The sequence below is a fragment of the Miscanthus floridulus genome, chromosome 11 (genome assembly GCF_019320115.1).
Source record: "Miscanthus floridulus cultivar M001 chromosome 11, ASM1932011v1, whole genome shotgun sequence".
Classification (NCBI taxonomy): domain Eukaryota; kingdom Viridiplantae; phylum Streptophyta; class Magnoliopsida; order Poales; family Poaceae; genus Miscanthus; species Miscanthus floridulus.
Genome location: NC_089590.1, coordinates 100,382,978 through 100,410,320, shown reverse-complemented (window position 1 = coordinate 100,410,320; position 27,343 = coordinate 100,382,978). Strand labels below are relative to the sequence as shown.

The 27,343-nt window shown below is 47.4% G+C and overlaps 2 protein-coding genes and 1 pseudogene across 2 annotated transcripts; 2 read left to right on the top strand and 1 right to left on the bottom strand.

The window, feature by feature from the left end:
• The first annotated feature begins 816 nt into the window (after positions 1–816).
• Positions 817–12,065, top strand: LOC136494283 (uncharacterized; annotated as a pseudogene).
• A 376-nt stretch (positions 12,066–12,441) lies between these two features.
• On the bottom strand, positions 12,442–13,582 carry LOC136494681 (uncharacterized). Its single transcript, XM_066490854.1, has one exon. It carries the CDS (start codon positions 13,434–13,436, stop codon positions 12,795–12,797), a length of 642 nt encoding a protein of 213 aa, XP_066346951.1. The 5' UTR covers positions 13,437–13,582; the 3' UTR covers positions 12,442–12,794.
• A 7,623-nt stretch (positions 13,583–21,205) lies between these two features.
• Positions 21,206–25,476, top strand: LOC136494237 (soluble inorganic pyrophosphatase). The gene is made up of 9 exons (XM_066490409.1): positions 21,206–21,422; positions 22,109–22,244; positions 22,326–22,354; positions 23,958–24,023; positions 24,284–24,391; positions 24,641–24,706; positions 24,800–24,920; positions 25,022–25,103; positions 25,247–25,476. Exons 2-9 carry the CDS (start codon positions 22,115–22,117, stop codon positions 25,287–25,289), a joined length of 645 nt encoding a protein of 214 aa, XP_066346506.1. The 5' UTR covers positions 21,206–21,422; positions 22,109–22,114; the 3' UTR covers positions 25,290–25,476.
• The last annotated feature ends 1,867 nt before the right edge of the window (positions 25,477–27,343 follow it).

The following is a 27,343-nucleotide window of genomic DNA, read 5'->3' as shown; positions in this document are numbered from 1 at the left end:
TGAGAGAAAAACACTGTTGGTTGGCTGATAAACCTTGGCTGAAACCAACAAGTGAATATGTTGTATGAATCTATATAATCTCCTTATATAGAGAGAGGCTAGGTATTAGATTAATTCATTTGAATAGGGATAGGGACACGGATAGGAGAAGAGAACTGGGATAATGGCCTCGTTCGCTTCGCTGAAGAAACAAGCCGAAACACTGTCCCGACTGATTTGTTGTGAGAGAAAACACTGTTCCGGCTGAAAAAACAAGCTGAAAAAGACGGATTATAAGAGAAGCGAACGGAACCAATAGGTCTATTTTTTCTTACTTATTAGATTTATACATCTACTCTCTTATATAGAGACCTACTTGACCCTAAGCAAGAGATTTTTATTTCTAATTAACTCAGCCCAATAGACTTAGCCGCCTGCCCGTTACACCGTGTCCAATTGTTGTTTTGTAGTGCCTCTTGTGTTTGATCAAAGGTTTGGCATGACATAGGAGGACTATTGTCTTGGAGCTAGGCGCTTCTCCAGAAAGACATGTCACCATGGATTTGTGAAATTATGACACGTGTTCGTGCTCATGCATCCAGCACATGTTGCGGCGAAAGGCTGTGGAAGGGCAGAGTGCGCGGCAGGGAACCGAGGCCCACACAAGCCTAGCATGGGCTGAAAAAACAACAGATCAAAGACAGAGACAAATTCGGCCGAAGAATCTGGGCCTTGGTCCTCCACGAATCTGGGCCTACTCGATCGAATACAGGCCTAACCGAATCCAAACCATCCCGGCTCCGGCTCCGGCTGGCTGATCGTCGTCGGTTGCGGAGATTCCCCTCCCCGTGCGCCAGCCTACCGCACCGCACCAGACAAGAAACAAAGGGAGGGAGAACCGAGAGCGGCGGCGACCGGCGAGAGTGAGGGACGAGATTCATAGATAGTAGCGGAGAAAGCGCGCCAGGGGAAAAGATGCGGACTCCAGCGATGCGCGCTGCCTAAAAGTTCCATTCCATTCCTTCCGGCGGCGGCCGGCAATACGCACTATCCCTGGCGATGGCGATGGCGATGGCGATGGCGATGGCGGCGACAGGAGAAAGTCACCACCTTTATTAGAGAAGAGATCCTATTCCTCTCCTCGCCTCCGGTTGCTTCTGCGTGCGGCCAGGCCAAGGAGGGGAACCGGCAAAGCAAACTACAGACGCGGGCACGATATGCAGGCCGCCGCCGCCTCCCCATGGACGATGAAGACCCTGCCGATGCTGGGGAACCACCTCCGCGACCCCACGCGCCTCGCCGGCGCCTCCTCGTCCTTCCACAGCACGCCCGCCTCCTTCGCCAAGTGGAGGAACAAATGGGACTGCCACAAGGTCCGTCCTTCCCTCCCTCGCTTCTCGCCATTCTCTCTTTGCTCCACGATCCTCATCTCACATTAATTAATTTATTATAATTAAGTGAAAGATAAAGATTCCATAGAGCAATGCTATTCGTTGCTATAATTTGGGTGTTTTTTTTCACTGATCATGTGCCAAATGTGCTCAAAACTGTTGCTCGCGTATGCTTATTCCACCAGACAAAGTAGTTTTGGATTTCCAAACCAAGCATCAGCACAGGATGCATCAAAATTACAATAGTTCAGCATCTTGAGTGGCCAAATTCCAAATCACCGAGTGCCAGCGGTCATGATTCCTTATGGCCAATGGCTTCTACTACGTGTCAACCATGAATCTCCACTCTTTACATATCTGCCTTCATCTTACGATGATCACACATTCAATTTGTTACACCATAATTTCATTCAGCGGTGCCACTCATCAGACACTGAAATGTGAAATAACTTAATACATGATGATTGATTTGACACTCCTTTCATACCATGAGATATTATTTCATCAGACACTTCTCTCTATTAGTCATTGGAGGGGTAGGCATATCATTAGTAGCTATGTAAAAAAAAAATCTCCTTTTTTTCCTGGGCAGTTCTACGCATATAATTTACATGCTGACAGATTTCCTGTTGCCAAAACATTTTGCAGAGCGAAAAAGGAGCACGGAAGGCATCCAGGGTATGTTTTGACTCCTCCCTCTGTTAAGATATATCAGCTTTGAACCCTATGCGATCCCTTATCTTACAATAGTTGAACCAAAATATAGCACTTTAACTTAATGCCTTGTGCAAGAAAATTACTAGCATTTACAGGAGTGACGCTCAATTACTAAAGGACAGTGGACTTTAAGTAACAGGACTATAATGTACTATTATATCAGCTAGACCTTTTGCCTTAGGTTTCTTCCATGCTTTACATATAATAACTGGAGCATCTAGTTATATCTATGGTTATCTGGAATATTTGTGGGATATCAATTAATTTAGTTTCACATGCTTTGATGCTCTGTAGGTGGAGAAGTTTAGTATCGTAGTCCTTTCCTGTTCCAACTGATGTATGTATGAAAACATGAAAACCAGTTTCTATGTGTATGGGAAGCAGGAGGTTCTTGTGCCTCTAGTTCCTACGAAGGGAAAATTCCTCTCTGTTTTTTCACCACAATCTCATCTTGCAAAACAAAAGTGAGCGGAACTGGAGCATTTATCTTGACAGTTTTAGTGGTGCATAATTGGCATTTGTTTTAGGGTTCTTTGGCATAGACATTTTTCGTACATTAGACTAGAACGGAACGATAGGTGTAATAATCTTACAGGCCATAGTATATAGTAACTGACGAATGCTGAACCAGCTTACATATGTGTCTTATGCCAGATTTCCAGTTACATGTACATGAACCACGTTGGTGTTAGTCTTAAATGTTGCTAATGTATACAAACAGCTCCTATTTTTGTGATGTTATTCGGCATGGTAAGGAGATTTTTCTGACCAGTAACATGTCCACAGAATTATGAGAGGTATGTGGTTCGGCTCGCAAAAACGAGCAGAAGGAAAGAAGGCCCTAAAAGATTATCTTCTCTATGGAAAGCCATCACCTCATTTACAGGCTGAACTTTCTACTTCACTTTTGTCATTTGGACTGTTGTAGTCCTTCATTTTCAGGGATAAATCAACTTTTTTTTCACTCTTCCATGAGCTTATTAAGGGAGCGATGTGTGTGTGTATCTATATAACTTAACAAATGAAGTAGATCATCATCAGTTTTAACTTCTAAAATCTGTTATGTACCTATGATGTGTTCCCTCCAGGATGGAAGCACAGGTAGCTTTGCTAACTCACATGCAATTCCGAGGTTCAAAACGTTTAGGAAAGGGCCTCAAACTCATTGGTCATCGAAGTCTCGGCAAGGTGTACGCAATCACAGAAAGAGTAGGTTTCTCTAAACTGAAACAAAAGCCTATGATTGTTTTGCATTTGATGCTTTGTTGCCTTGGAGCTACTCGTGTGGTCTTTTAGCATTTCTGGATTATTATTATTTTTTGAACGCAATGGCTGCATTTCAATTAAGATAGAGAAAGATAGTTTATGTACAAGTAAGGACACTCCAGATGAGGGTTTCAAGCCCCCCGAAGCAGGTAAAGTAGGGGAACACACACCCCCCAGCGGGGGAACAACAGCTAAACATAAGTGAATGCTCTCTTCCTTTGCTCTATGTCTTCCTTTATCCTTGCGGCTACTTGCGGCACCGTTTCTATCTTGTTGTCGAAAATTCTCCTATTTCTCTCTTTCCAAATATTCCAAAAGGTGTAGATTACTATCCTCGTTAAGTCGTCTACGTTCAGTTTTTGACACTTTCCTTGCCGCCTCTTCCCACCATGCCCTGATATGGATGGGGTGTGCCTGGGATTGCTATTGCGGCTGATTGAAGTTTTCCTAAGAGAGAATTTGATCCCAAACCGCCTTAGCAAAAGGGCAACATAGGCATAGGTGGAGGGCGTGTTTCTAAGGGACCATTGCACAAGCACGCAGTGCCTGATGGTGTGGCCATCCCTCTCTTTTGTAGGTTTTGCATCGTAAGAATTTTATCTTGCACTAAAATCTAGGCGAAGATCTTGCATCTGTTCTCCACCTGTGCTTTCCAAATGAGTTCAGTACGGAAGTGGACGAGCGAGCCTTTGAACTGAATTCTGTAAGCTGAGCGGGTGGAGTAAATCTCATCCTGGGTCCATTGCCAGATGATGGAGTCCTGAACGCCCTGTTGCAGGTGCACGTCCTGAATTCGTATCCAAATGAGACACGAACTCCTCTATGTGGACAGCCGAGGTGATTTTCCTTCCTAGCGAGCACATCCAATTGTTGTTCCGGAGCTCTTGTTGCACCGTTCGGTTTCTCCTTGAAACAAGGCGAAACAAATTCGGGGCTAGGTACCTTGGAGCTTGTCCTTCAAGCCAATTATGGTGCTAAAACTTAGTCTTTGCACCATCCCCTAAAGTTACAATGATTGAGGAGTTAAAGAGGAGACGATCAACATCAGTACATGGAAGCTCTGAGCCACTCCAAGGCTTGGAGCCGTCCACCCATTCTTGCCAAAGCCAGCGCAACCGGAGGGCTCTCCCAAATCTATCAAGGTCAGATACACCTAAACCACCCAGGTCTTTCGGTTTGGTAACTGTTGGCCAGTTAACCAGCCAGTGTCCATCATTGGCATTCTCCTCCCCCTTCCACAAGAAAGATCTCGTGATTTTGTCGATCTTTTTCTTAGCCCATGTCGCCAAGGGAAACACTGTGAGGTGATAGGTTGGCATGGAGGAGAGGACTGACGTTACTAGAGTGAGGCGCCCTGCTTTGTTTAGCCATCTTCCTTTCCATTTGGGTAACCTTTGTCCAATACGCTCAATGAGAGGTTGCACATGGACCTTTTGCAGTGATCTAATGTGGAGTTGCAGCCCTAAATATTTGCATGGGAAGTCACCTCTACTACCAGTGAAGGGTGATAGGACTTGGTCTAGGTCGACACTTTCACAACTGATTGGATGCACTGAGCTCTTTTCTAGATTAATATGGAGTCCTGAGAATGTGCCAAAAGCCTAGAGGATGATTTTGACGGCTTCTACATCGTCTTTTATTGGATTGATGAAAATAGCCGCATCGTCTGCATACATAGAGGTTCTCCATTTTGCCACCGTGATGGGTAAGGGGGTGAGTATCCCTATGTTGGGTTGCTTGGTCAAGCAATCGTTGAAGAGGGTCCATAGCTAAAATGAAGAGCATGGGTGAAAGCGGATCTCCCTGCCGGATGCCTTTGGCATGGCTAAAAGTGGCTCCTTGCCGCCCATTAAGCAAGATTGTTGAGGTGGACGTACGGAGCAGAATAGAGATCCATTCACGCCAGCGTGGTCCAAAGCCTAGAGCCTACAGAATCTCTATCAAGTGTCCCCCAATTTACCGTGTCAAAAGCTCTGTGGATGTCTAATTTCATGAACAAAGCCGGTATCTTCAGCCTGTGTAGCCTTTGTAGTGCTCCCTGGACGTAAAGAAAATTATCATGGATGCTTCTCTTTTTTATAAATGCGCTCTGGCAGTTGGAGACGAGGGAGTTCAGTCGAGGGGCAAGTCTGTTAGCTAACAATTTGGAGAAGATCTTTGCAATGCTATGGACGAGGCTGATGGGTCTAAAATCGGTAACTCTCGTTGCATCGGTTTTTTTGGGTAGAAGGATGATGCATGCCTAGTTTAGCCATTCAAAACCCTAGGCATTCAATGTGAATAGGCTGTTCAAGGCTGCCATAACATCCTCTTTAATGATTTCCCAACAAGCTTTGAAGAAGGCACCCGTGAAACCATCCGGGCCTGGCGCTTTGTCGGAAGGCATGGAATTTATAGTATTTTTTACCTCATCATGGGAGAAAGGCACCTCCAAGTCGGAGAGATCATGTTGAGTGTAGCCAAGGGATTGCCAATTGATTGTCGTAGTTCTCGGAACTGCAGAGCCAATGTGATTTTTAAAATAATCTCCTATCACCTTTTCTTTTTCTTCATGAGCAACCGCAATCCCCCCATCTGTATGCAGACAATGTATGTAATTCTTTCTCCGACGTGCACTGGCTCTAATGTGGAAAAATTTGGTGTTAGCATCTCCACAACGGATGTATGTGAGCCTCGATCTCTGTCTGATTCTTGATTTTTCAATGGCTGCGAGCCCCGTGCTACGGGCTTTGAGGCGCCGACATAGGTCCAGCTCCATGTCAGTGAGCAACCTATGCTCTTGGGCTGCTTCTAACTGTAACAATACCTCCTTCACTATGGCTAGCTACAGCTTCGTGTCCCCAATTTTTTCTTTTTTTCCAACGCTTGATTCCTTTTGCCACACGCGCCATTTTGATATGCAAGCGTTTCATAGGAAGAGCAGAGGCGACCGCCCTATTACAAATGTTTTGGACAAGATCTCGGAAGCCTTCCATCTTAGTCCAGAAATTTTCAAAGCGGAAGGACTTGTTCTTATGGTGGTGAAGCTCTCCCTGCAGTAGCAGCGGGGTATGGTCCGACATGAGCGATGGCAGGGAGTGCAAGAAGCACGCGGGGAAGATCAGTTCCCACTCTGGGGTACATAGTAGTCTATCAATTCTGGTGAGCGTCGGGTTGTCCTGTTGATTGCTCCAAGTGAAGCGGCGTCCATTTAGCTTGATTTCTTTGAGCCGCAAATGATCAATCGTCGCCCTAAATGCCCCCATGAGGCGCCGGTTTAGATTGGAGTTTCTTGTCTTCTTCCTGGTAGATGAGATTGAAATCTCCCAGGATGAGCCATCTATTGTGTTCCGGCGGAGGAATGTTCTTCAATTCTTGGAGGAATTGTAGTTTGGCTGCATCTCCTTGCGGTCCGTATACAACTGTAATTTGCCACTTTATTCCATCCGCCCTCATGTTGATTTTCATGGTTGTAGCGTTCGTGGTAAGTTCAATGTCGGAGAGGTCGAAGAAGTCTTCATTCACAGCTAGGAGAATGCCTCCTCGAGTCTGTTCCGCCGGGAGCACAACATAGGAGTTAACAAATTTGGCTCCTACTGTGCGGCGCACCACATTATGATCCATTACTTGCATCTTTGTTTCGTGTAGAAATACAATGGTGGCACCAGTGCTTCTCACTAACTCGCTCACCGAGTCTTGTCGGGCGCCGTCATTCATGCCCCTAACATTTCAGTTAAGTATTTGGCAATTCAGCTGTGCCATAAAAAAAGCAAGGGTCCCCTGTTTAAGCATAATCTATGGATGGAGGCAAGAGGCAAGCCATCTGGGGCTGTTGTTTTGGCAGGAAGAACAACGTTAATCACACTAAGACACATGCTCATGAAAGCAGGAAATTGTAGACGCCAATTAATCTGAATGCCAGTGGCTGTCGGCGCAGTGATACAGTGCAAGAGTTTCTTGCATACAGGGCTGCTGCTACAACGAACTGCTAGGTGGAGTAGACTTCCAGTCTGATGGGGTGGCGACTGTAGGCCTCTGGCTGTCGCCGTACCCAAGCAACATGACTGGAAGCTCACAAACCAGAGGTCGACTCTAGACGAGAAATTCCTGGAGTGGCGATTGTTTTCTACCATTAATACATTGAGTTACCCTTCGCAATCAGCAGCTATCTAAACCTGCGGAGTGGACAGTGCAGCTGCTGCGTCGAGGCCGCACAATGCCGTCAGAGCCTTCACGACGGCGTCGGTGAGTGGTCCCTTGAATAGGATGAAGTAGCGCAGCAACATATCGTCGTGACTGAGTCCTTCCTCGTCGAGGATGCCGAGCCTTTTCATGAGCACTTGTCTAGGCCTTCGCTTGAGTATCGCCTCTGGGCCAGTTCATGGCAGCAATGCACACGCTCTTGCGTGCCGGAACCACAACCCTCTTGCGTCGTTGTGGCGGGCTGGCTCGGCGCGATGGAACCTGCAAGATGGGTTGGGGCAGAGGGTGTGAGATCTCCTCTAGAAATTCTGACACCTCCAGTGCAGCGGCAGGCATGTTGTCGACAGCATCGTCTACCTCCAGTGTTGCGGTGGCCTGCTCCGGACGTTCCCGCTGGAGTCCGTTTGCCATGCGTTGACGGCGCGAGCAGGTGGTGGCCGGGCCACGGGCGCAACGTCTGGAGTAGATGATTCCAGGGCGGAACCGCACGACCTGTGCGCCCCCTGTTGGTTGCGCCTGCAGACGGTGGGGGGGGAGCAGTTGGCCGCCTGGAGTAGACACGTCCCAGGCGGAAGCGGCGTTCTGCAGCAAGGGTTGAGCGCTGCTGTGTCGCGATGTCGTGGTCGCTGTCGGGGAGAACCAGAACCTGCCAGTCAGACGAGCATGAGATAGGTGCAGCGGGCGTCTCCGATGCAGAGTTTTTCGGTGACGCGTCGTCAGGTTGGGCATCCGGCTTCCTGGTTGGAGAGGTTGTGGGTGGTGGAGTCATTGCCTGATCATCCATTGGACTTTGGTTAGCACGCACCTTGGGAGGGTTCGGCGATGGGTGATGGTTGTCGCCGTTGCCACCACCGAAGTCAGGCGACTTGCAGCGCAGGCCTGGCGATGGGGACTTTGAGCGCGCCTTTGTGAGCTTCGGCTCCGATCGCGCATGCCTGTGGGGCCTGCGGTGGGACGTCCGCTCCCTGCTCCGACCCCTGGTTCGGCGATGGACATCCACCGGGCGGTCGGCGTCAGCGGGCTTGGCGAGTTGCTGTCGAGTCCTCCTGTTGTCGCCTGCATTGTTGCTTGGGGCAGAGAGGCGGGCGCCATGGCCAGCAGCGACGTTGTCCAGAGGGCGTCGACGACCTCCGTGTTCAGGGCTCCGGTGTCGACGGCCATCGTGCCTGGACTCCGAATGCTCCCGCTCCCGGCCCTTGGGCGCACGCGAGAGGCTGCGGGTGAGGCGTGAGTACCAGTTGTCGCCCTGACGTTCACGGCGCCCGCGACGGTCGTCATCGTCGTCGCGACAGCTATTGCGGACATCAGCAGGTGTAGGGTCGTGGCGGTCACGCGGCGTCCTCTCCCCATCAACGACACCGTAGTGCCACGTGTATTCACGGGGAGCAGCAGCCCGTCCATCCCTTCCTGGTGGGTCCTCCACCAGGTCAAGGTGCACGAGCACCCTGAAGGTGAGGCCCCGACGGCCGCGAGCAGCTTGTGTACTGTGAAACTCTGCTTTCCTGCATGACAAGGTTAACCAGGTTACCTTTGGAATGTCGGACGGGTTGTGCGTCCATGCCCAGACACAGAGTGCCCTGGTGTCCTCTCGGTCCAGCGAAGCCTTCTCGACGTAGTCAAGGTCGCAAGCTCTGGCGACTGCCCTCTTGGCGATGCTCTCGTTCTAGGCATGAAGTGGGATGCCCTCCAGGCACAGACGAACGCGGTACTTGAGGTCGCAGATGTCGCCGTGCGTGACCAGCTGCCATGGCCTTGTGTGGATGGTTGAGGTTGCGATAGGGGAAGGTCCCCTGGGCCACAGCCTCGTCACGGTGGTGACGGTGCTTGAAGTCGATGAAGAAGTCCTCGGGGAAGTGCTTGACGACGGTGACATCCTCCGGGCGAACCAGAAACTGGTGGCAGATGGCCCTCTTGATGACCTCAGGCTCCACCACCGGACGGTTCCCCCCCAGCCAGGCCACCATGCCATGCATGGAGAGGCGGTCGAGCTCGTGGTCCATGTCATCAATGGAGAAGGCCACAGCACAGATGTCCAGAGGGTGAACAGAAGGGTCCCTGGGCCTGGCCATCGCGGTCCTTCCCAGAGGGGGGAAGTTGCTGTCGTCGAATGGCGGAGGAGCAGCCGTGGGCAGGGGAGCTTGTTGCCGGAGGATGAAGCTGGAGGAGCAGCCGTGGGCAGGGGAGCTTGTTGCCGAGAGGATGAAGCTCTGCCCTTGCACACTCTGCTTTTATGCCCGCAGCGGCCACAAGAGAAGCACCGCACCGGGTCCCTGCAGTCCGCCGCAGCGTGGCCAGGGGAGAGACATCTGAAGCATTTACCTCTCATGCGCCTCAGAAGTTCATCGCTGTGGTGGTAAAGTGCCGATTTGACCTTGGTGGTTGAGGGAGTTGAATGCATCGTGCCTTTGAACTCAGGGAGACGCCACCAGCGCCTCGGGCGCACCATGGACCAACCATCTCCATCTTCTGACGCGAGCTGCATGCGTGAATGGGCCCCATCGGCCTGCTGGCTCGCCCCGGTGACCACCCTGAGCCACCCCCCTCGGGAAGGAAAACCACCATCAATGCAGGGCGCTGCAGCCTGGAGGGGGTGAGTTGAATGCTCAGCGGAAGGAGCAGCAGAGGCATGCTTCACTGCTGCGGATCTGAGGCAAGATTTCGTGGACGAAGTGCCGTTGGAGTAGTAACACCTCACAGAATGGTTGCAGAGGGGGGAGGCGAACTTCACACGCTTACCAGACGTGCTTCCTGTCTTGTCCGACGCGCCGGACGCAGCAGCGGGCGCAGCAGTGGGCGCGCGGCGCCGGATTTCCGGGCCCACGGCGACTGATTTGGGGACTGGGCGACGGGGAGGCGCAGCAGCGGGCGCACGGAGCCGGATTTCTGGCCCCACGGCGACTGATTTGGGGACTGGGCGACGTACGGGGCTTCAGGCGGTGGGAGACAGGCTCTATCTGGGGCTGTGGGGCACTGCTAGCTGGGCGAGTGGGATAAGAAGGACGGCCGCGGGGTGGGGAACGCGCTGTAGCGCTCGACGACTGGGGGCCGCGGCCGGCGGCGGTGGATCTGGGCTGGGGAGCGGCGGGCGGGGGCGGGGGCGGAGCAGGAGCGGGGGAGTGTAACGGTTCCATCCAAACCATGTCGCATTTCTGGATTATTCTGTAGTACAGTATGTTGCACATTCATGAGTCATGCATATGTTACTCTGGTGGCTCGTACATCCTTCACTCTGCTCCTATGTTCAGACTGGTATATGATCTATTGACATGGCATGGAAACAGTGTTGGTGTGATCATATACTGCCTAACACTTCTGCATCACTGATAGTTCATGCGTCTTATGGTGCTGTTTACCAGCAAAAACCTGTTGAGCTTCCATGATTTATTGAGTATGTACAAATTACCATGGATTTTGCACCTTTGTCCATGTGAACCACTTCATGTTAGGCAGCGGATCATGAAAAATGGCACTTAGACGGGCAGTTGCCTTTTGCAGGTAAAAAGGACAAGGAAAGGTTCTGGAACTTCTTCCATGAGGACCATTATGTGCACCCTGATGACATCTTTGAAGCCATCTTCAGTGCACATCATGGTTTTACTTGGTCTCACATATCGTGGGAGGGTTTTCACTTCGGGGACAAATCCTTCAGATTTAGATGGAGTGGTGGTGAGTCACGCAGGCAGAGAGTTCCAAGTGACAGCGAAGATGAAGAAAGCGAGGGAAATGAGAGCAGGGAAACAACCAGCGCTGGTTCACATGCGCACAGGGTCATCCTTGGATTACCACCATGTGGTCCACTGACTCTAGAAGATGTAAAAACTGCGTAAGTTGTCATTTCCTGAAATTGCTGTTTGTCTTACTGTTATCATGTTTTTTTTTTTGGTATGTATGCATAAGTTGTACCCCCACTCTAGGACTCACCTGAATTACCCCTTTGGCATGCAGTTTCCGGGCATCTGCTCTTGCGGTGGCACCCTGACAGGCACCCAGGGTCATCACAGGTGTGTATTCAACCAAATTCAGTTCCTGAAAGTTAATAGCAGAAACTGATGCAGTCATTATGCGTGTTTGTTGTCCATTCGCAAATAAATGATGATAACAAGAGCATACCACATGTTTTGCTTGCGTGCGCAGGCCATGACTGAGGAGAAGTTTAAGCTGTGCGTGAATGCGTATAATTCACTCTGCAGTTTCCTCAAGGCTGCTTAGTGTCGTTGCTGTCTTACGCACGGACGATGATTGCATCTTTCTATCACTGGAGGATGTTAACTTGTTTTGGTGTATCAGTTTTGAAAGGCTCAAGGGATGAACACCTGAACAAGGAAGGCACTGGTGATTGCGGCTGTTGTTTTGTTTCACTTTCCATTTCGTTTGAGATAGATAGCTACATAGCCAAGGGCCAAGCTCCGACGTCGAAAGGATGGGAGCCAGTGTTGTTGTACTAACTTGTACACTAATGTCAAATGTAACATTTGATTCCTTCATTTTGATTCATAAAAGTGAAATAAATAAAATACTAAGAAACAAACATGTGAGGCCTCCTGCATATGGGTTTTGTTAGCTGTGGACTTGTGGTGTGGTATTGTTATTATTTTTCTGCTGTTGTTCTGTCCTGCATTTTTTTTTTCTGAAACTTGTTGATGCTCTCCATCTGAGAGGTGATGTGCCGTTCCATGTTGTGGGTACTGTGATGATTTGGCCGGGATAAAGCGAGGCTGGCCGGTGTGGCCGCCGTCTTGCAGCTTTAGTCAAAAGTACTCGCCCCTCCGCTGAAAAGAAGCTAAAAAGTACGGTTTATTTACAGTCGCAGCAAATCAAATCGAAACAAATCTATTTGGAACTCTGGAAAGAATGCCCAAGAAAAAAAATTGAGGAAGGAAAGAAGAGAGAAGAGAGATGCCTCGAAACTTGCACATTGACTGATAACTCTGATAGCATAGCAGGGGCCAAGCGAAAGCATCATTCTGAGTCTGACACACAATTAGGAGAGGATTATCTTATCTAGCCATCTAGGTGGAGGTGGTAACCTCTCTTTCATTTCATTTCCTAGCTACCCTGCAGATCCTGTCCTGCTACACACTAGGAGTACTAATTAAAGAAATAATGGAATGGTAGGTAATCTCCTCTGAAACTGAAATGTCATCTGACAGTCTACTCTACTCAGATGCATTATGCATGGAGGCAGAGCGATAGATCGATCTAGGATCTCCCTCCTAGATAGATAGAACAGCTAGAAGTAGCCAGCAGAAGGCTACAAGGCTAGAAGCAGAGGATTGCGACGGAGGCGGCGACGGAGAAGGCGAATGTGGTGATGAGGAAGGCGAAGTGGATGGCCCAGCTCCGCCTGAACTTGGCGAGGTACGCCTCGGGCGGCTCCTGGTACGGCACCTCGACGTCTGCCGCCGGCACGACCTCCGCCGCGGACTTGAGCATCCTGAGCCTGTCGGCGGCGAGCGCGAGCGTGAGCTTGTGGCACCGGCGCTGGTAGCGGAATCCGTTGAGGCAGCGGAGGTGGTGCGCGACGGCGGCGTAGAAGGCGAGGTGCGCGAGCGAGAGCAGGCCCGCGGGCGCCCAGAGGTGGCGGCACTGGAGGCGCGCGGGCGGGGAGGACGCGACGCCCGAGAGGACGAGGGACAGGAGGAGGAAGAAGGCGAGGAAGAGGCGCCACAGCTCCTGCTTCTGCGCGTCGGCGGCGCGCTTCTTCTCCACCGTCTTGTCGAAGTGCAGCTGCAACACCGTGCCCAGCGCCTGCGCCGCCGACTCGCGGGTCACCACGTCCACCACGGCGCCGGCGGACCCGGTGGCGGGTCCGGTGCCGGCGCCGGCGCTCGCGGTGGCGATGTAGGCCGCCTCGCCCACCGCCATGGCCTCCCCGACCCGGGCGCCGTAGTGCAGATCCATGGCTCGCTCGCTTTGGTTTGGTAATTGCTGCGAGCGACAGATGCACGGCGCGGGAGGAAGAGGATGGACGGGCGTGGACAATGCAGACGCAGGCAGGCAGCGCGGGTGGAAGTGAGGAGGGGGTGGACTAGGGGGGCGAGGTTGGTTTTGGGCTTTTGGCAGCACGCACCAGCTCAGCTCATCGCCATCCATCCCCATCGGGCCATCGGGGATGAGACGAATGGCATTGATGGTAACAACATCTCAGCTCAGGATCTTGGTCCCTTCACGACGGTGGAAGTGTGGATCAAATTTAGTCGGCAGTCTACCGAGGATACGTTCTAGATGAATCGGTGAAGGTGCATGTGAAGGAATTGGACGGTGACACAGAAGCGTGACGTAATACCCCTACGTTCTTTGTCTTTTGGTGGGTTGTATTACGTATGATCAGATGAAAACGAGGGGGTCTCTACCGCCTTATATAGCCTGACGGTAGGGTTATAGGTCGGTTGTTTCTCCCAATCGATTTACAAGATAGAAAGTTACAAATATTACGGGATCTAACATATCCGAGCAGGTTTTTTAGATCATCGAGGATCTTCACGTAGTCTTGCGAGGCACGTCGACCTGCGCCGCGCTTCGCACAGCGTCGTCTTGTAAGCTGGGCCTCCAGCAGTGGCACGCCCGATGCGCGATCTTGTGGGCTGGGCCTCCCCTGGCAGCTCGGCCCATGTACAACCCTGTGGGTATCGGAGGTTATACCCCCCACAGCTAGTCCCTGAGCACCCTGCATCCTCTGAGCCACATCGCCCTGAGCTTGTCCGAGCTGACCAACACGCCGCTAATTGTCACGGACAGGCTTTCGACCTGTCTGGCTAGGAGCCAAGCTATTGAAGAAGATGTCCGAGCAATCAGTCAAGCGTTCGAGCTGTTCAACCGAGAGCTGAGTTTAGACTTATGCGAAGCCGAGGTTTATCAGAAGGATGTAAGGAGCTCGAGTGAATTTTTTTTTGAAATCTCCATCTTGACGAAGTGTACCCGCTTAGGTTCCAGACGTCGAAGTTAGTCGCGTGGCGTCCTTGACTTAGTTATCGCGGAAGAACTTAACCTCTTTGAAGAAATCTAAGCCAAAGAAATAAGCACAATCACCGTAAGGTGAAATGTGCTCACTTAGTTTCCGAGCCTGGCACTAGGCGAGGTAGTCTCGTGGTGCCAGGGTCCAAAGTAGTAGTCTTCAGCTGAAAAAAACAGTACAGTCACACGTAGTCCCCAAGCATGCTGGAAGATTACGAAGGTATCTTGTAGCAGGGTCAGAGAAAGAAACATATCTTGTCATAAATGCCTAAAAAACTCCATCAAAGCAAAGCTTAGCGTTGAATTCCGCTTCGTCGTTCCGCGTTCAACGCGGTTTAAAAGTATTAACTATTAAGCAATTGAAATTAGCGCCCTGTTCGTTTGGACTTGTTTGACTGATAAGCCATGACTGAAAGTACTATTGGCTGATTTGGTGTGAGAGAAAAATACTATTCGTTAATTAAAAAAATACGACTTATAAGTTAAAGTTAAACAAGTTCAAACGAACATAGCGTTGGACGATTGGGAACAGGGGAAGACGACCTGCAAGCTGCAGCTGCCGCCGCTGCATATATGTATCAAGGGACTAAACCTTGGAGAGACTGATTTGCATTGAGTTGTGTCAGTAGTAGACCAACTGGACATGATATATTTTATAGTCATCTCCTTTGTCATCCCAACCTGCAAAACAGAACTATGAGATTTGCATATTGAAATTTATTGTCAGCATTAAACTGTGAACAAATAATGGTTGCATAAGAGATGTTCTTTTCAGCATAATTGATATGTCACTTACAAAAATTGATATTTTATTTAGCCTTGTGAATCTAATATAAAAGGAACATACAATTTACAAAGTAGTGATGCTGTAATCAGACGAAGAAGAGAGAAACGAAAGAAGTGTAACCTCAGTAAATTTCCTTATATTACAATGAGTTAAATGTACCAGAGGTCCATTAACTTGTAAGTAGGTTTTGGTTATGTCCATCAACTTCTAAAGTGGCTATTTTGGTCTATAAACTTTATACGCCGTATCACTTAGGTCCATACCTCTCCACGTTGGCTTCTCGTGCTGATGTGGCATGATGCCGTGGCGATGCGGGCGTGCAGGTGGCTTTCTCCGGCGGCTGCTTGCTGTTTTTCCTGCTTGCTGCTTGCTCTGGCGCCCCTGTGCTCTGCCGCCCCGCTGCAGCTGCTTGCTGCTTGTTGTTGTTGCTCGCCGCCGTCGACGATGCCGGTCTTGAACGACGACCCGCCCGATGATGACGACGACGACCCGCCCCGCTGCAGCTGCTTGCTGTTGCTGCTCGCCGTCGTCGCCGACGAGCTGCGGCCAGTGCCACACTAGGCCTCGTTCAGGGGCTTCTTCAAGACGGATGTACGTACGTACAGATCGATCGTATTCGTACGTGACGATGACGATATCGATGGCGCCGACGACGATGACCGTGCCGCCGCCGGCGAGATCAGCGAGGCAGCAAGCATGAGACGAGCAGCAAGCAGGAGCATGCGACGAGCAACAAGCAGGAGCATGCGCCGGAGCTAGCAGCAAGCAGGAGCATGCGGCGAGCAGCAAACAGCAAACAGCAAACAGCAAACAGCCGCCGGACTGCACGCCCGCATGAGCACGAGAAGCAAGTTGGAGAGGTATGGACCTATTTGATACGGCGTACAAAGTTTATTGACCTAAAAACCCACTTTGAAAGTTGATGGATCTAACCGAAACTTCCTCACAAGTTAATAGACCTCTGGTGCATTTAACTCTATTACAATCTACGCATTGAAAGGCACAGTAACCTTAAAGTCTGTTGTAGCTCCTGGTTGTTTGGCATGGAGGAAGGGTACCGTACAGCTGAGCTGAGCGGCTTGGTTGTTTGGCAGGGAGGAATAGCAGCAGGTCGTGTTGGGTGCTGGGCCTCTTCCTCTTCAACCGTGGAGAAGAACCACCACAACTAGCCAATTTGGGGAAATCAGAGGGTGAGAGATATAGTCGGCGAAGGAGCAAGGAAAGGGCCTGAGCGTCGGAGAGAAGGGGCTGTTGTCGGCGCCCGAGCAGTTATCTGACGTGAAAATCACAAGTACTCAAGCCATAACGCGCAACAACCAGATCGACATCGGACGAGGAGGGGAGACGAACTTGTGTGTCGGGACGGTGGCGAGGTACGGCGGCAAGGTAGAATTGGGGAACCCCGTGCTTAGCGGCAGAGGTGGGGACGAGGGCAGGCTGTAAGAATTTTGAGGCTTCACTACCAACCCTGTGGAAGGCCTAAACTTCGTATTAACATACAGAAAGATATAACACATAAGTGATAATTAGGGGCAAACTGTTGCATAGTAACAAACATAATTTACATAGATATAACAGTTATAATTTGTTTCTACCATTGCGTGGTCAACACTGTACATATCATAATTCCTTTTTAACTAACTATATTGCCTAGTAACAAACACACCGTTGGGCGGGTGTGGTTGATTGCATCTGCAAGAGTTGGTCTGAACCATGTACAAACCAAGTGTTGTAAGAAACGACTCTAAATAATGGTTGTCTGGCTGAAATGCTTCGATCCCTTACTAGGTTTTCACCTTAGTGGTTACCTTGGAAAGCACAATAGATGTGTCGTCTTCGTTGAGCGATGGCAAGCTATCTTTTAGTCTGTTCGTTGGTTGGTTTTTGGCCTGATAAGTCCGACTGATGCTGATTTGTTGTGATAGAAAAATACTATTGGCCGGCTGATAAGCCCTGACTGAAACCAACAAGCGAATAAGCTGTTTGTTTTACAACAAAGGGAGTAGATAATAACCAGGAATTCAAGAAGACAAACGGAAAGTAACATCTAAGCCCATTTTGTAGTCTTTCATCTTTTTTTTTTTGAGGGGATTGTAGTCTTTCATCTTTTTTTTTTTTTGAGGGGATTGTAGTCTTTCATCTGACCATGGAGACTGAACCCAGGAAGAAACTGAGATCCGGCCGGACCATTTTGCAATGGCGTTTGAGCCCACCTCGTCTAGAGACCAGCAGGGCCCATATATTGCTATGCGTGCGTTGGAGCGAGCCCCGTCACCGGAACCGTAGAAGACGCGTTATCCTTGGACTAAGTTCCCCTGCCGCCCTATTCCTGGACTCCTGATAGGATGGTCCGGCTCAAGTTCAACCAGCTTGATACATGCATGCATGGTGTCCTTGTCAGGTGGGTCCAGAGGTTCTGATTTGGGCAGGGCTGCCATTCAACCCAAAACATTGTGAGAATCTCTTTGGTAGGACTTCCTTCGAGTATTCTTTGGAAGGAGTCGGAGCACTTGAGGAGCCATCTTTTATGACTCTAGTTCATGGTCTAAAGGCAACTATGACTTCTCTATTGTTCACAAAAAAAAGCTCCTCCCAAACAGGTTCTTACTGTCCTTCTCTAAAAAAGTCTGATATTACCCGATGAACACATGATCCAGATGATGTGATTGATGGATATAAACTAGAGTAAAACCCATGTGTTAATCATGCATCTTTTGTCAACTACTTTGATTTTGCTTATCTGCAACAACTTTAGACCGAAAACGATCTTGATTTATTTCGATCTCCTTTCTCCTAAGAAATTATTCATTTTGTGGTTGTGGCATCTCTGGTATTGATCTAACAACATGTCACGTTGCCCCAAGTGGCGAGTAGTCATGTTGATCTTTTCTAGATAATGGATAGAGTATTTGGCTTCGCCCCTCAAAGAGGAACCTGATCAACTTATTACAACTTAGCACCACACGTAGGACAAATGAGTTTTAACACCATCATCCATAGGACACAAAGAGCTCATTATCATAGTCTCCTATTTTCAACAAACACCACAACAAGCGCTTATCAATCCTCGTACCGTTGCAATTGGGTCAAGAACTGAAAATGCCAAATTTATCTAAAACAATTTAGTCCTTATTATCTAAATGGATCATAAAATGGCCGCTACATGGTTCAATAAAAAGGGTTCTGTCTCTTCAATCAAAAATACCAAAATCAAATAAGTTCAAGGCCTTGTACCTTCGCTTCGCTTCCGGCTCCGGTTCTGCGGGTCATGACCTCCCACCCAATTAAGCCGTACGCATCCTATGCACGTGTGCACGGTACCTCTACAGTCTACCGCTCTCACACCGTTCCTACCCTCCTACGCGTCCTACCCCGTAGTCCCTGTCGAATGTAGCCAAGAATTAATTATAAAACAATACTCCCCCTTTTCAAATTATAAATTAATTTAGCATTTTTAGATATATAGTTTTTGTTATGTATCTAGAGTTCTAGACATAATATATTCTTAGATATGTAGCAAAAGCTATGTGTCTAAAAAAACAAAAAATGACCTATAATTTGAAACGGATGAAATAAAAAAAAACATTCGGATGCAAAATGGGAATAACACAAGGAAATGTGTAGGCACTACCCTTACCCTAGCCTGGAAAAATGAGAAGACACAATGAATTATGTACATAATTCTTTTACAAGAACTAATCATAACCGAAGTTTTTCCTTTTACTTTGTTAATTGAACATTTAGGCTCCATGAGAACGGAAATTTATGGGCAGACTCATGTGAAAAGCTATTTAAAAAGCTACAGTAAGATATACAGAATGCCAATTTTATAGAAAATATGATCATCTTATCTTAATTATTCATGCATAAAAACATGTAAGTAAGAAAAAAAACATGAACACATATACTCAAATACATGCACAACTATCTCTTAATCCTTTACTTATCATTCATTAGATCAATCTCATGGCTACGATGAACATTTACATCATTCAACCATTCAACAACTATTCGATGGTTCATCACATCATTTGTTAAGTAAAGAACATGACAAAAAGATGTAGATAGTCCTATAAAGTAAAGACATTTGTCCCTGTCAGAATTACCGATGCTAAAATTATTTCCTGGCTAATCCAAAAATAGAGGTGTGTCGAAGCTAAATCGTCATTAACAACATTAGTGGAGCAATTAGCAATATCATAGCGGTAAACCCTATGAAAAAATATATAACGAAGCTATAGCGAGCTATGTAGAGCCATGGTTATCTTAAAATAATACGTCATGAATTTATATCACATAATTTTGATGAGTTAGAACATCTAATAATACTTTGACACTAGCGCTAAACATAGTTTTTTTTTCTCAAATACACAAAAGATTTGTGCATCTTTGTAATTAAGATAGAAATGTTTGGTACAGACAATGCACTTATATGAAGCGCTCTAGGAGGTCTACAGGATTACAGCCATGAGCTGGACCGTCCTAGCAAATAGAAAAAAGAATTCGATATTACACAAAAGATAGACAAACAGTGTAAGGGCAGCGATGCAGCCTAGGAAGAAGGTTTGCGCTTCCGCTCCTTACGGCATGACTCATTCCCGACGCCATTGAAGAGCGCTTCGACGTTGGAAGCGTCGAGCTCAGACTCGTAGAACTCCTCATAGGCCTTCGTCGCCGAAGCGTTTGGCGTTGACGATCCCACAACCAAACCCAACCGCTGACTAGGATCTCACATAGCTTAGAAGCATGCATCCGAGAGAGGCTCTTGACGCTTGTTTCGCCGTGGCAGCACCGCCTTTGCAGGCGGCTCCTTGGGCAGCTCCTGAATCAGAGGGGAGGCCCTCTTACATGTCACTTTGATGATGAAGTTGCCAAGGCGGCATTTGACTGAGGCGACGTTGTTCACAGTCTGGTGGATATCCACGGACAACGTCCTGGGAGTGCCGGCATCCGTCGTAAGATCGACTGAACTGAAGCCTGGTGGGTGGCCATCCTCGTGCCCTGTGGATGCATCAATCTGGGTGCGCCCCTGCTGAGGCGACACCGGTGGCGAGTCCGTCGCCCATTGGATGGAGCACGGCTGTGGTGTCTGCGTGTTAAACGTAATGATAAACAGTTCAGTCGCAAAAAAAAAAAAAAAACAGTTCATAATGTGTTTTCTCTAAGGTCTTTTTAGCACGTCTTTGTTTGGCTCTAGCTCATAACTGAGCTTCACCAAATGGACCTTAAATAAGTTACATGTCCAATCTCACCCTATAAATTTTGAAACAAAACACACACGTACGTAGAGAAAACAAAAGCAAATCTCGTTGAAGTGTAAATTCAACGGACAAAAATATTTGGGAAGTACATGGACGCAGGCCTGGTTTAAATTTAGAGCGTAAAGTTTTAGAGTGTCATATGAGGGTGTCGTATAGAGTGTTTGAATACTAACAAAAACAAATTACAGAATCCATCAGTAATCCGCGAGACGAATTTATTAAATCTAATTAATTCATCATTAGCACATGTGTTACTATAGCACCACGTTGTCAAATCATGGACTAATTAGGTTTAAAAGATTCGTCTCATAAATTAGTCGTAAACTATGTAATTAGTTATTTTTTAGTCTATATTTAATACTTCATATATGTGTCCAATCATTCGATGGATATGGAGTAAACTTTAGAGGAGGAATTAAGCAAGGCTTTAACGTGTTATCTAGATAGATGTCAGGAACATTTAGACTTTTACTTTAGAAGAAGAAAGTAATACTAACACCCATATCTTCTTGGGATATTCCCCGTTTATCTCCACCACCCACGGGACCATACCAGAAAAAAAAAATGAACGGATGGGACTACACCAGAAAAAAACTTTGGCCGTTTATCTCTCCACTACCCACTCCTCGTTCGACTGGCTGAAACTAATGAAAAATACTGGTTTGATCTGAGGGGCGGGGGGCGGATTCAGCCGGCTGGGTGGTCCGATAAGACCAGCGAACTACCTGAAAAAGAGAATAAAGACGGGGTTATATTAAGTGAAAAGCCAACAGAGGCCGGTGGAAAGGAGAGGAGAGAATCGAGCAGAGCCACCGATCGCTCCTTTCCACTTTCCACTCCGCCTCCGCCTCCGCCTCCGCCTCCGATCGCCGTCTCCGACCGCAGGTGAGGATCTGATCCTAACCAACTTTCAGGCGACTGCGCCACCCCATCGCTGCTAGGGAGGAAGGGGGACTTCTTCCGGTGAGATCCATGGCTGCCGATCTTAGATCGGGAGGCGGGCGGGAGGGAGGCAAGGGCGGACTGGCGGGGTGCCGCAGCCGCCGGCCGCCGTCTATGGGATACGGCCGGGCCCCCCCGCTGGGGCGGGGTAGCTTGATCGGAGAGGTTGCCGTGGCAGGGGTGGAGCCGGTGGCAGCTCTCCGCCGCCGGCGACGGGTGCTGGATGGCGGGGCGGGGCTGGGGAGCAAGTGGCTGCTGGACTCGTGTTTCTGTCGGGACTCGGGAGGCTGAAGAGAGCGACCGCCGCACTGGAGGATGAAGGGAAGGAACGAGGCCGTTAGATCGCAGGTGGACGGCTGGGATTGGTCGCCTGAGACGAGGGCAAAATCTTCTGCCTCCCTGCATATTCTTGTTGCCTCATGGATCTAGCCTGCCACTTGGTGTCTGGTGGTGGGATTCTAGGACCAGTTCTAGCCTTGTTGGGGTTACTGGGGTTGGTCGATACATGTGTTACATCAGTGGAAAATTGCTGCTTTATGTTTCTCAGTGAACAAAAATATTAATACTACTATTGCTGATTGCGCTGGATGCATTTTTTTTCTTTTAATTTCTGGTTCTTTTCTATTCAGAGGAGGATGAGTGAAGAGGATAAGACTGCTGCTTCTGCTGAGCAGCCTAAGAGGGCCCCTAAGCTCAATGAAAGGATCCTCTCTTCTCTGTCCAGGAGGTCCGTAGCTGCTCATCCGTGGCATGATCTTGAGATCGGTGTGTGGATCAACTATCCTTTCTTGCTCTCCTAACTCCTTTGTCAGATAGGCATACGCTAAAATGATTTTGTTTATGCAGGCCCTGGTGCTCCTGCTGTATTCAATGTTGTAAGTGCCATCATTGCCTTCTAACCATTTGACATGTTATATTATATATGTTCGCAGTTGTGGGGAATTAGATTCTCTGGAACCTTTGAGGGGAAGGTGAGGAATTTTGATGTAGCTGTAGTGGTGATTCTGTACTGCTTTCTGACCACTCAAGTCTCACTCTCATCTCGGTATGGTATCTCAATCATACTGAAGTTGTTGGGAACAACATTACAACACTTTGGATGCATCAGTCTTTCTCATTTATTAAAACAGAGTTTAGCAAAGCAGTTAGTAGTTACCAAATGATTTTTCACTCAGCAAGCAGAAGTCGATGCATGATTGTGCCATTATTGTTGAAGCTAGTGTAATTAATTTTGTTGTGCAAAAGGCAGGTTTGACTCATGTATTTGCCGTCACTGTTGAACAATGAACATAATTAATCCTGTTATGTAAAAGGCAGTTTAAATACACTATTGCGTTGTTAGTGTTGAACAGTTAGTGTGATTAGTTCAGTCATGTAGAAGGCAAGTTCTATGCTTGATTTTGGTGTAATGTTAAATAGTTGGTATAATTAGTTCTGTCACGTGAAGGGCAAGCTCGCCTAATGAATTTCTCTTTAGTGTTGAACAGCTAGTACAATAAATTCTGTTACGTAAAAGGCGGGTTTGACTCACGACCTGGCTGTTAGTGTTGAATAATTAGTATAATTAACTTTGTCAAATAAAAGGTGGGTTCCGCTCATGATTTTGCTGTTATTGTTTAATACTCAGTATAATTGTTTCTTTCATGTGAAAGGTTGTTGAACCCACAATTTTTCCAACAGTTTTGAATGATTAGTATAATTATATCTGTTGGCGTAAAAGGTCTCCAGTCATTTAATTTGAACTTGAAACAGCAAAAACCACCACTGTAGGAACAAGGTGCTTTCCTGATTTGCATGAGTTCAATGGATCATCTACCCTCCAGTATGTGGTAACAATATTATGATGGACAGGAAGGCAATCTCTACCAGCCAAATGAGTACCATGATACATAATAAGATGACTCCATGATTAACTGATCCATCATAGGTGATTAGAGAACAGGATGGGTAGATCTATCGACTGCCCAAATATAAACCTATCTTACTCCCCCAGCCCTAATAGTGTAAAGACTATAGATTCATGTCAAGATGCATATCAATTACTGAGCATCTGACAGCTTGTCAGGATTGTTTTTGTACCAGGCATTTACGTGTTGACATAGGAGCGACATCTTTCTATTATTTTTTTTACCCCTTTTCAGATTGGAGCTAGAAATGTGTAGTAAATAAAATCACTATAAATAGCTACAAGCAATTTGTATGGTTCTTTCTTGGTTGACGAGCCAAAGTCAGATTTCTAGCCTTCGAAAAGGACAAGATGTTCCTTTAATTTTAATTTTGCAAATCACCTATTTAAGTGTTTGGTTGCAGATATTTGCATTTGTAAACATGTGATGCGCTTAGAATATAATGGTACATGAGTCTGTTCAATGATTTGCTTGTTGAGCAAAAATAAGTGCATGAGGTTCTTTTGATTATGATGTTTAACAAATCTAGTTAGCTCCAGACACTGACTGCACTATATACACCATTATGCAGGTTGTTGAGATCACAAAGGGAAGCAAAGTTAAATATGAGCTTGACAAGAAAACTGGACTGATTAAGGTATGTGTTCTGTTATCAATGTTTCTTACATCTTGATCATTGCTTTCTATCTCAATAACAGTATGGCTTAACCAGCATGTATTTCTTGTACTTGTGCAATGTATGTTGATAATCGACCATCATAATATTACTTTGGTTACTGTGTTACATAATTTGTCAGGATAGTCGTGTCCTGCACTGATGAAATGCATTCGTTTAATTTGTTTTTCATTCTTTCTGACGTCATACTGTATTTTGTTTATTGTGCTACAATTTGGCAGGTTGATCGAGTCCTGTACTCATCGGTTGTATACCCTCACAATTATGGTTTCATACCGAGGACTCTCTGTGAAGACAATGACCCAATGGATGTGTTGGTCCTGATGCAGGTTAGTTAGTCTTCCTTTTTCCACTTGTCTGTGTCATGTAGGGGCATTTGTGAAGAATGTAGAGTATTCACTCTTTGGATTACAAGGTCCTTGTTTCTGTTCAAGGATAGCTAATATTAGTTCCCTGGCAGTCGCATTCTCAGACTGACCAGCTGCTCTATAGTTGAGTCAACTGCAGTTATTTTGTGAACAAATTTTTTGATATCATACGAGCAGTATCATGACCCTGCGATGATTTATCTCCTGCAGGAGCCTGTTATTCCTGGTTCGTTCCTCCGAGCAAGAGCAATTGGCCTTATGCCCATGATTGACCAGGTATTTCACATTAGACACTATTTGAGGTAGGGGAAAAGAACAACCCTGCTTCTACTTTGTTTCTAACTATGGGTGTCTGTTGGGAGTTATCAGGGTGAAAAGGATGACAAGATAATAGCAGTTTGTGCTGATGATCCTGAATACCGTCACTACAACGACATCAGCGAGCTGTCTCCTCACCGCCTGCAAGAGATCAAGCGCTTTTTTGAAGATTGTATCCTCCTCAATTCATCTACTGTTGTCTTACTACACATGCTCTAGTATATTGGGACAATCATATCCACAGGTATAAGCTTCCTTAGCGATATCTTCTAGACAAGAAAAATGAGAACAAAGAGGTTGCTGTAGATGCATTCTTGCCTGCGACCACAGCTCGAGAGGCCATTCAGTACTCCATGTAAGCTCAGCTTGACACTGATCTTTTGCTACTCTGTTACAAAAGTTCATTCTTTAGTTATTTTCCCCTCCCTTTGTGGTGTTTGTTGAGTATGAAAATGCCTTGTGACTCTCAGTAACACATACTTATTGATCTGATCGCAGGGATCTGTATGCGCAGTATATTTTGCAAAGCTTGAGGCAGTAGATTGCAAGCAACTATTTATCGGGGCGTCATGGATTGAGCGTGATTTTAATAAGTCAAAACGCTTGATATTGTGTGCGAACCTTGGAATTGAGAACAATGTCACTACTTGTACTCCTTTTGCTTTTCCTACTTGTACTCCTTTCTTGTTAAATTATCAATAAGCGAAGTCCATATTTTACCGTGTCTTCTTGCTGGGCTCATCGGTGTTCTTTTTAGCTGGGCTCATCGGTCTTCGCCTATCCAAGTAGCTAGCTGTATGGAATAATGGAAGGATGTCACTCCTAGAGTAGGCCTGTCGGCTAGCTACACGGGAGGCCGTGGTGTACCTGTAGCCCATTGGCAGGCGCCGTTTGGAACATGGGAAATTTTCCCCATTCCTGTGTTTTTTCGTTTGAAATAAAATTTGTTTCTATAAAATTGAATTAATTAGTTCATGTGATTTTTTTTGTTTTTTTTTTACGTAAGGAAATTTTTGTGTTCCAAACATGCCTTTAGTGTGACGCCAGTGTTTTTTTAGGGGCAACGCCGGTAGTTGTACCTGAACTTGCGTCGCGTGGGTGGTGACGAAGCAAGCATAGTACCTTATAGTTCAGGAATTAATACTTTAGCCTTCAAGAATCAATAATTCAACCTTGAGTTATTGTTCCAAGTGAGTAGTCTGCCCGTAGAGGCAATCACAAGTGAGGTAGGACGGCTATGCCTATTCTACGAGGGCTGTTTGTTTGCGTACCTAGCCCGGCAACGCCTGATGACTAAGGGCCTCTGCTACTAAAATTAGTACTGCTGTTTGTTTGCGTACCTAGCCCGGCAACGTCTGATGACTAAGGGCCTCGGCTAATAAAAATTAGTACTATGTTTAGTTGCTAATTAGAACGGACGTGCTAGTGTCTGAGACCCGCGCTTGCAGTCTTTTTTCCCGTGCTATTTCGCGTGCCCCACGTGGGACCTGTGACACCTGTACCGCCTCGGATGTCACCAGCATCGAGAAGAGAGGGAGAGGCGGTGGATGCCCAGTCAGCGCTGGAAGGAAGAGGAGACACCAAGGCGAGGCAGCAGAAGGCGAGGAGGAAGATGCAACACCTGATCTATTTTTAAAACATTTAGATGGAACACTTGCAACATACGTACGAAGGCAGATGAAACACTTGAAACATGCATCTGAAATATTTTCAAAAACACCTGAACAACACTTGAAAACTATTACAAAAATATACGCTGTATCCAGATAAAACTTGCAAATATATGTGTGAAACATATGCAACATCCAGATAAACACACTTGCAAAACACGTCTGAAAAAACAGATGAAACATTGGGAACAAAAGCATGAAACGTACGTGTACAACCATTGCAACATATGCAACATCTCGATCTACTTTTGCAACATCCATATGAAACACTCGCAACATACCTCTGAAACATCTGAAACACTTGAAAACAGACGCTTGCAACATGCACTTTCAAGCGCAACATCTACTTGCTGCTCAGACAAAAATGGAAGCTCGTCGACGTGGAGCTCGATTCTACGGAGTGGCGTGAGGGTCGCTGGTGCGGACCTCTTCGGCGGCATGGACCTCGGCAAGGTCCGCGGTAGGCGAATGAAGCACGACCGCGATGGGAGGCGCGAGTCCGGGCGGGGGAACGCCGCGTGAGTGGGGGCGGCATGGGCAATGGCGGGGTCAGTCCCGCGAGCAGGGGCGCGCAGCGCATAGAGCGAGCGACATGGGGGGGGGGGTTCCGTTCTGCAAGCGGGGGCGCGCAGCGTGCAGTGCGAGCGGGCAACGCAGGCTGGTCTGTCCGGATGGACGGACGCCCTATCAGGAGCATTACCGTAATTAGAAGGACTAAATGTGAACTAATTTTAAAACTAATAGTCTGGACGGACGGATGCCCTATCAGGACCATTACCGTAATTAGGACTAAATGTGAACTAATTTTAAAACTAATAGCAGTGGCTAAACGGCGAGACGAATCTATTAATCTTAATTGATCATTGATTAGCCTATGTTTACTGTAGCACCATATAAGCTAATCATGGCCTAGACTTAATAGATT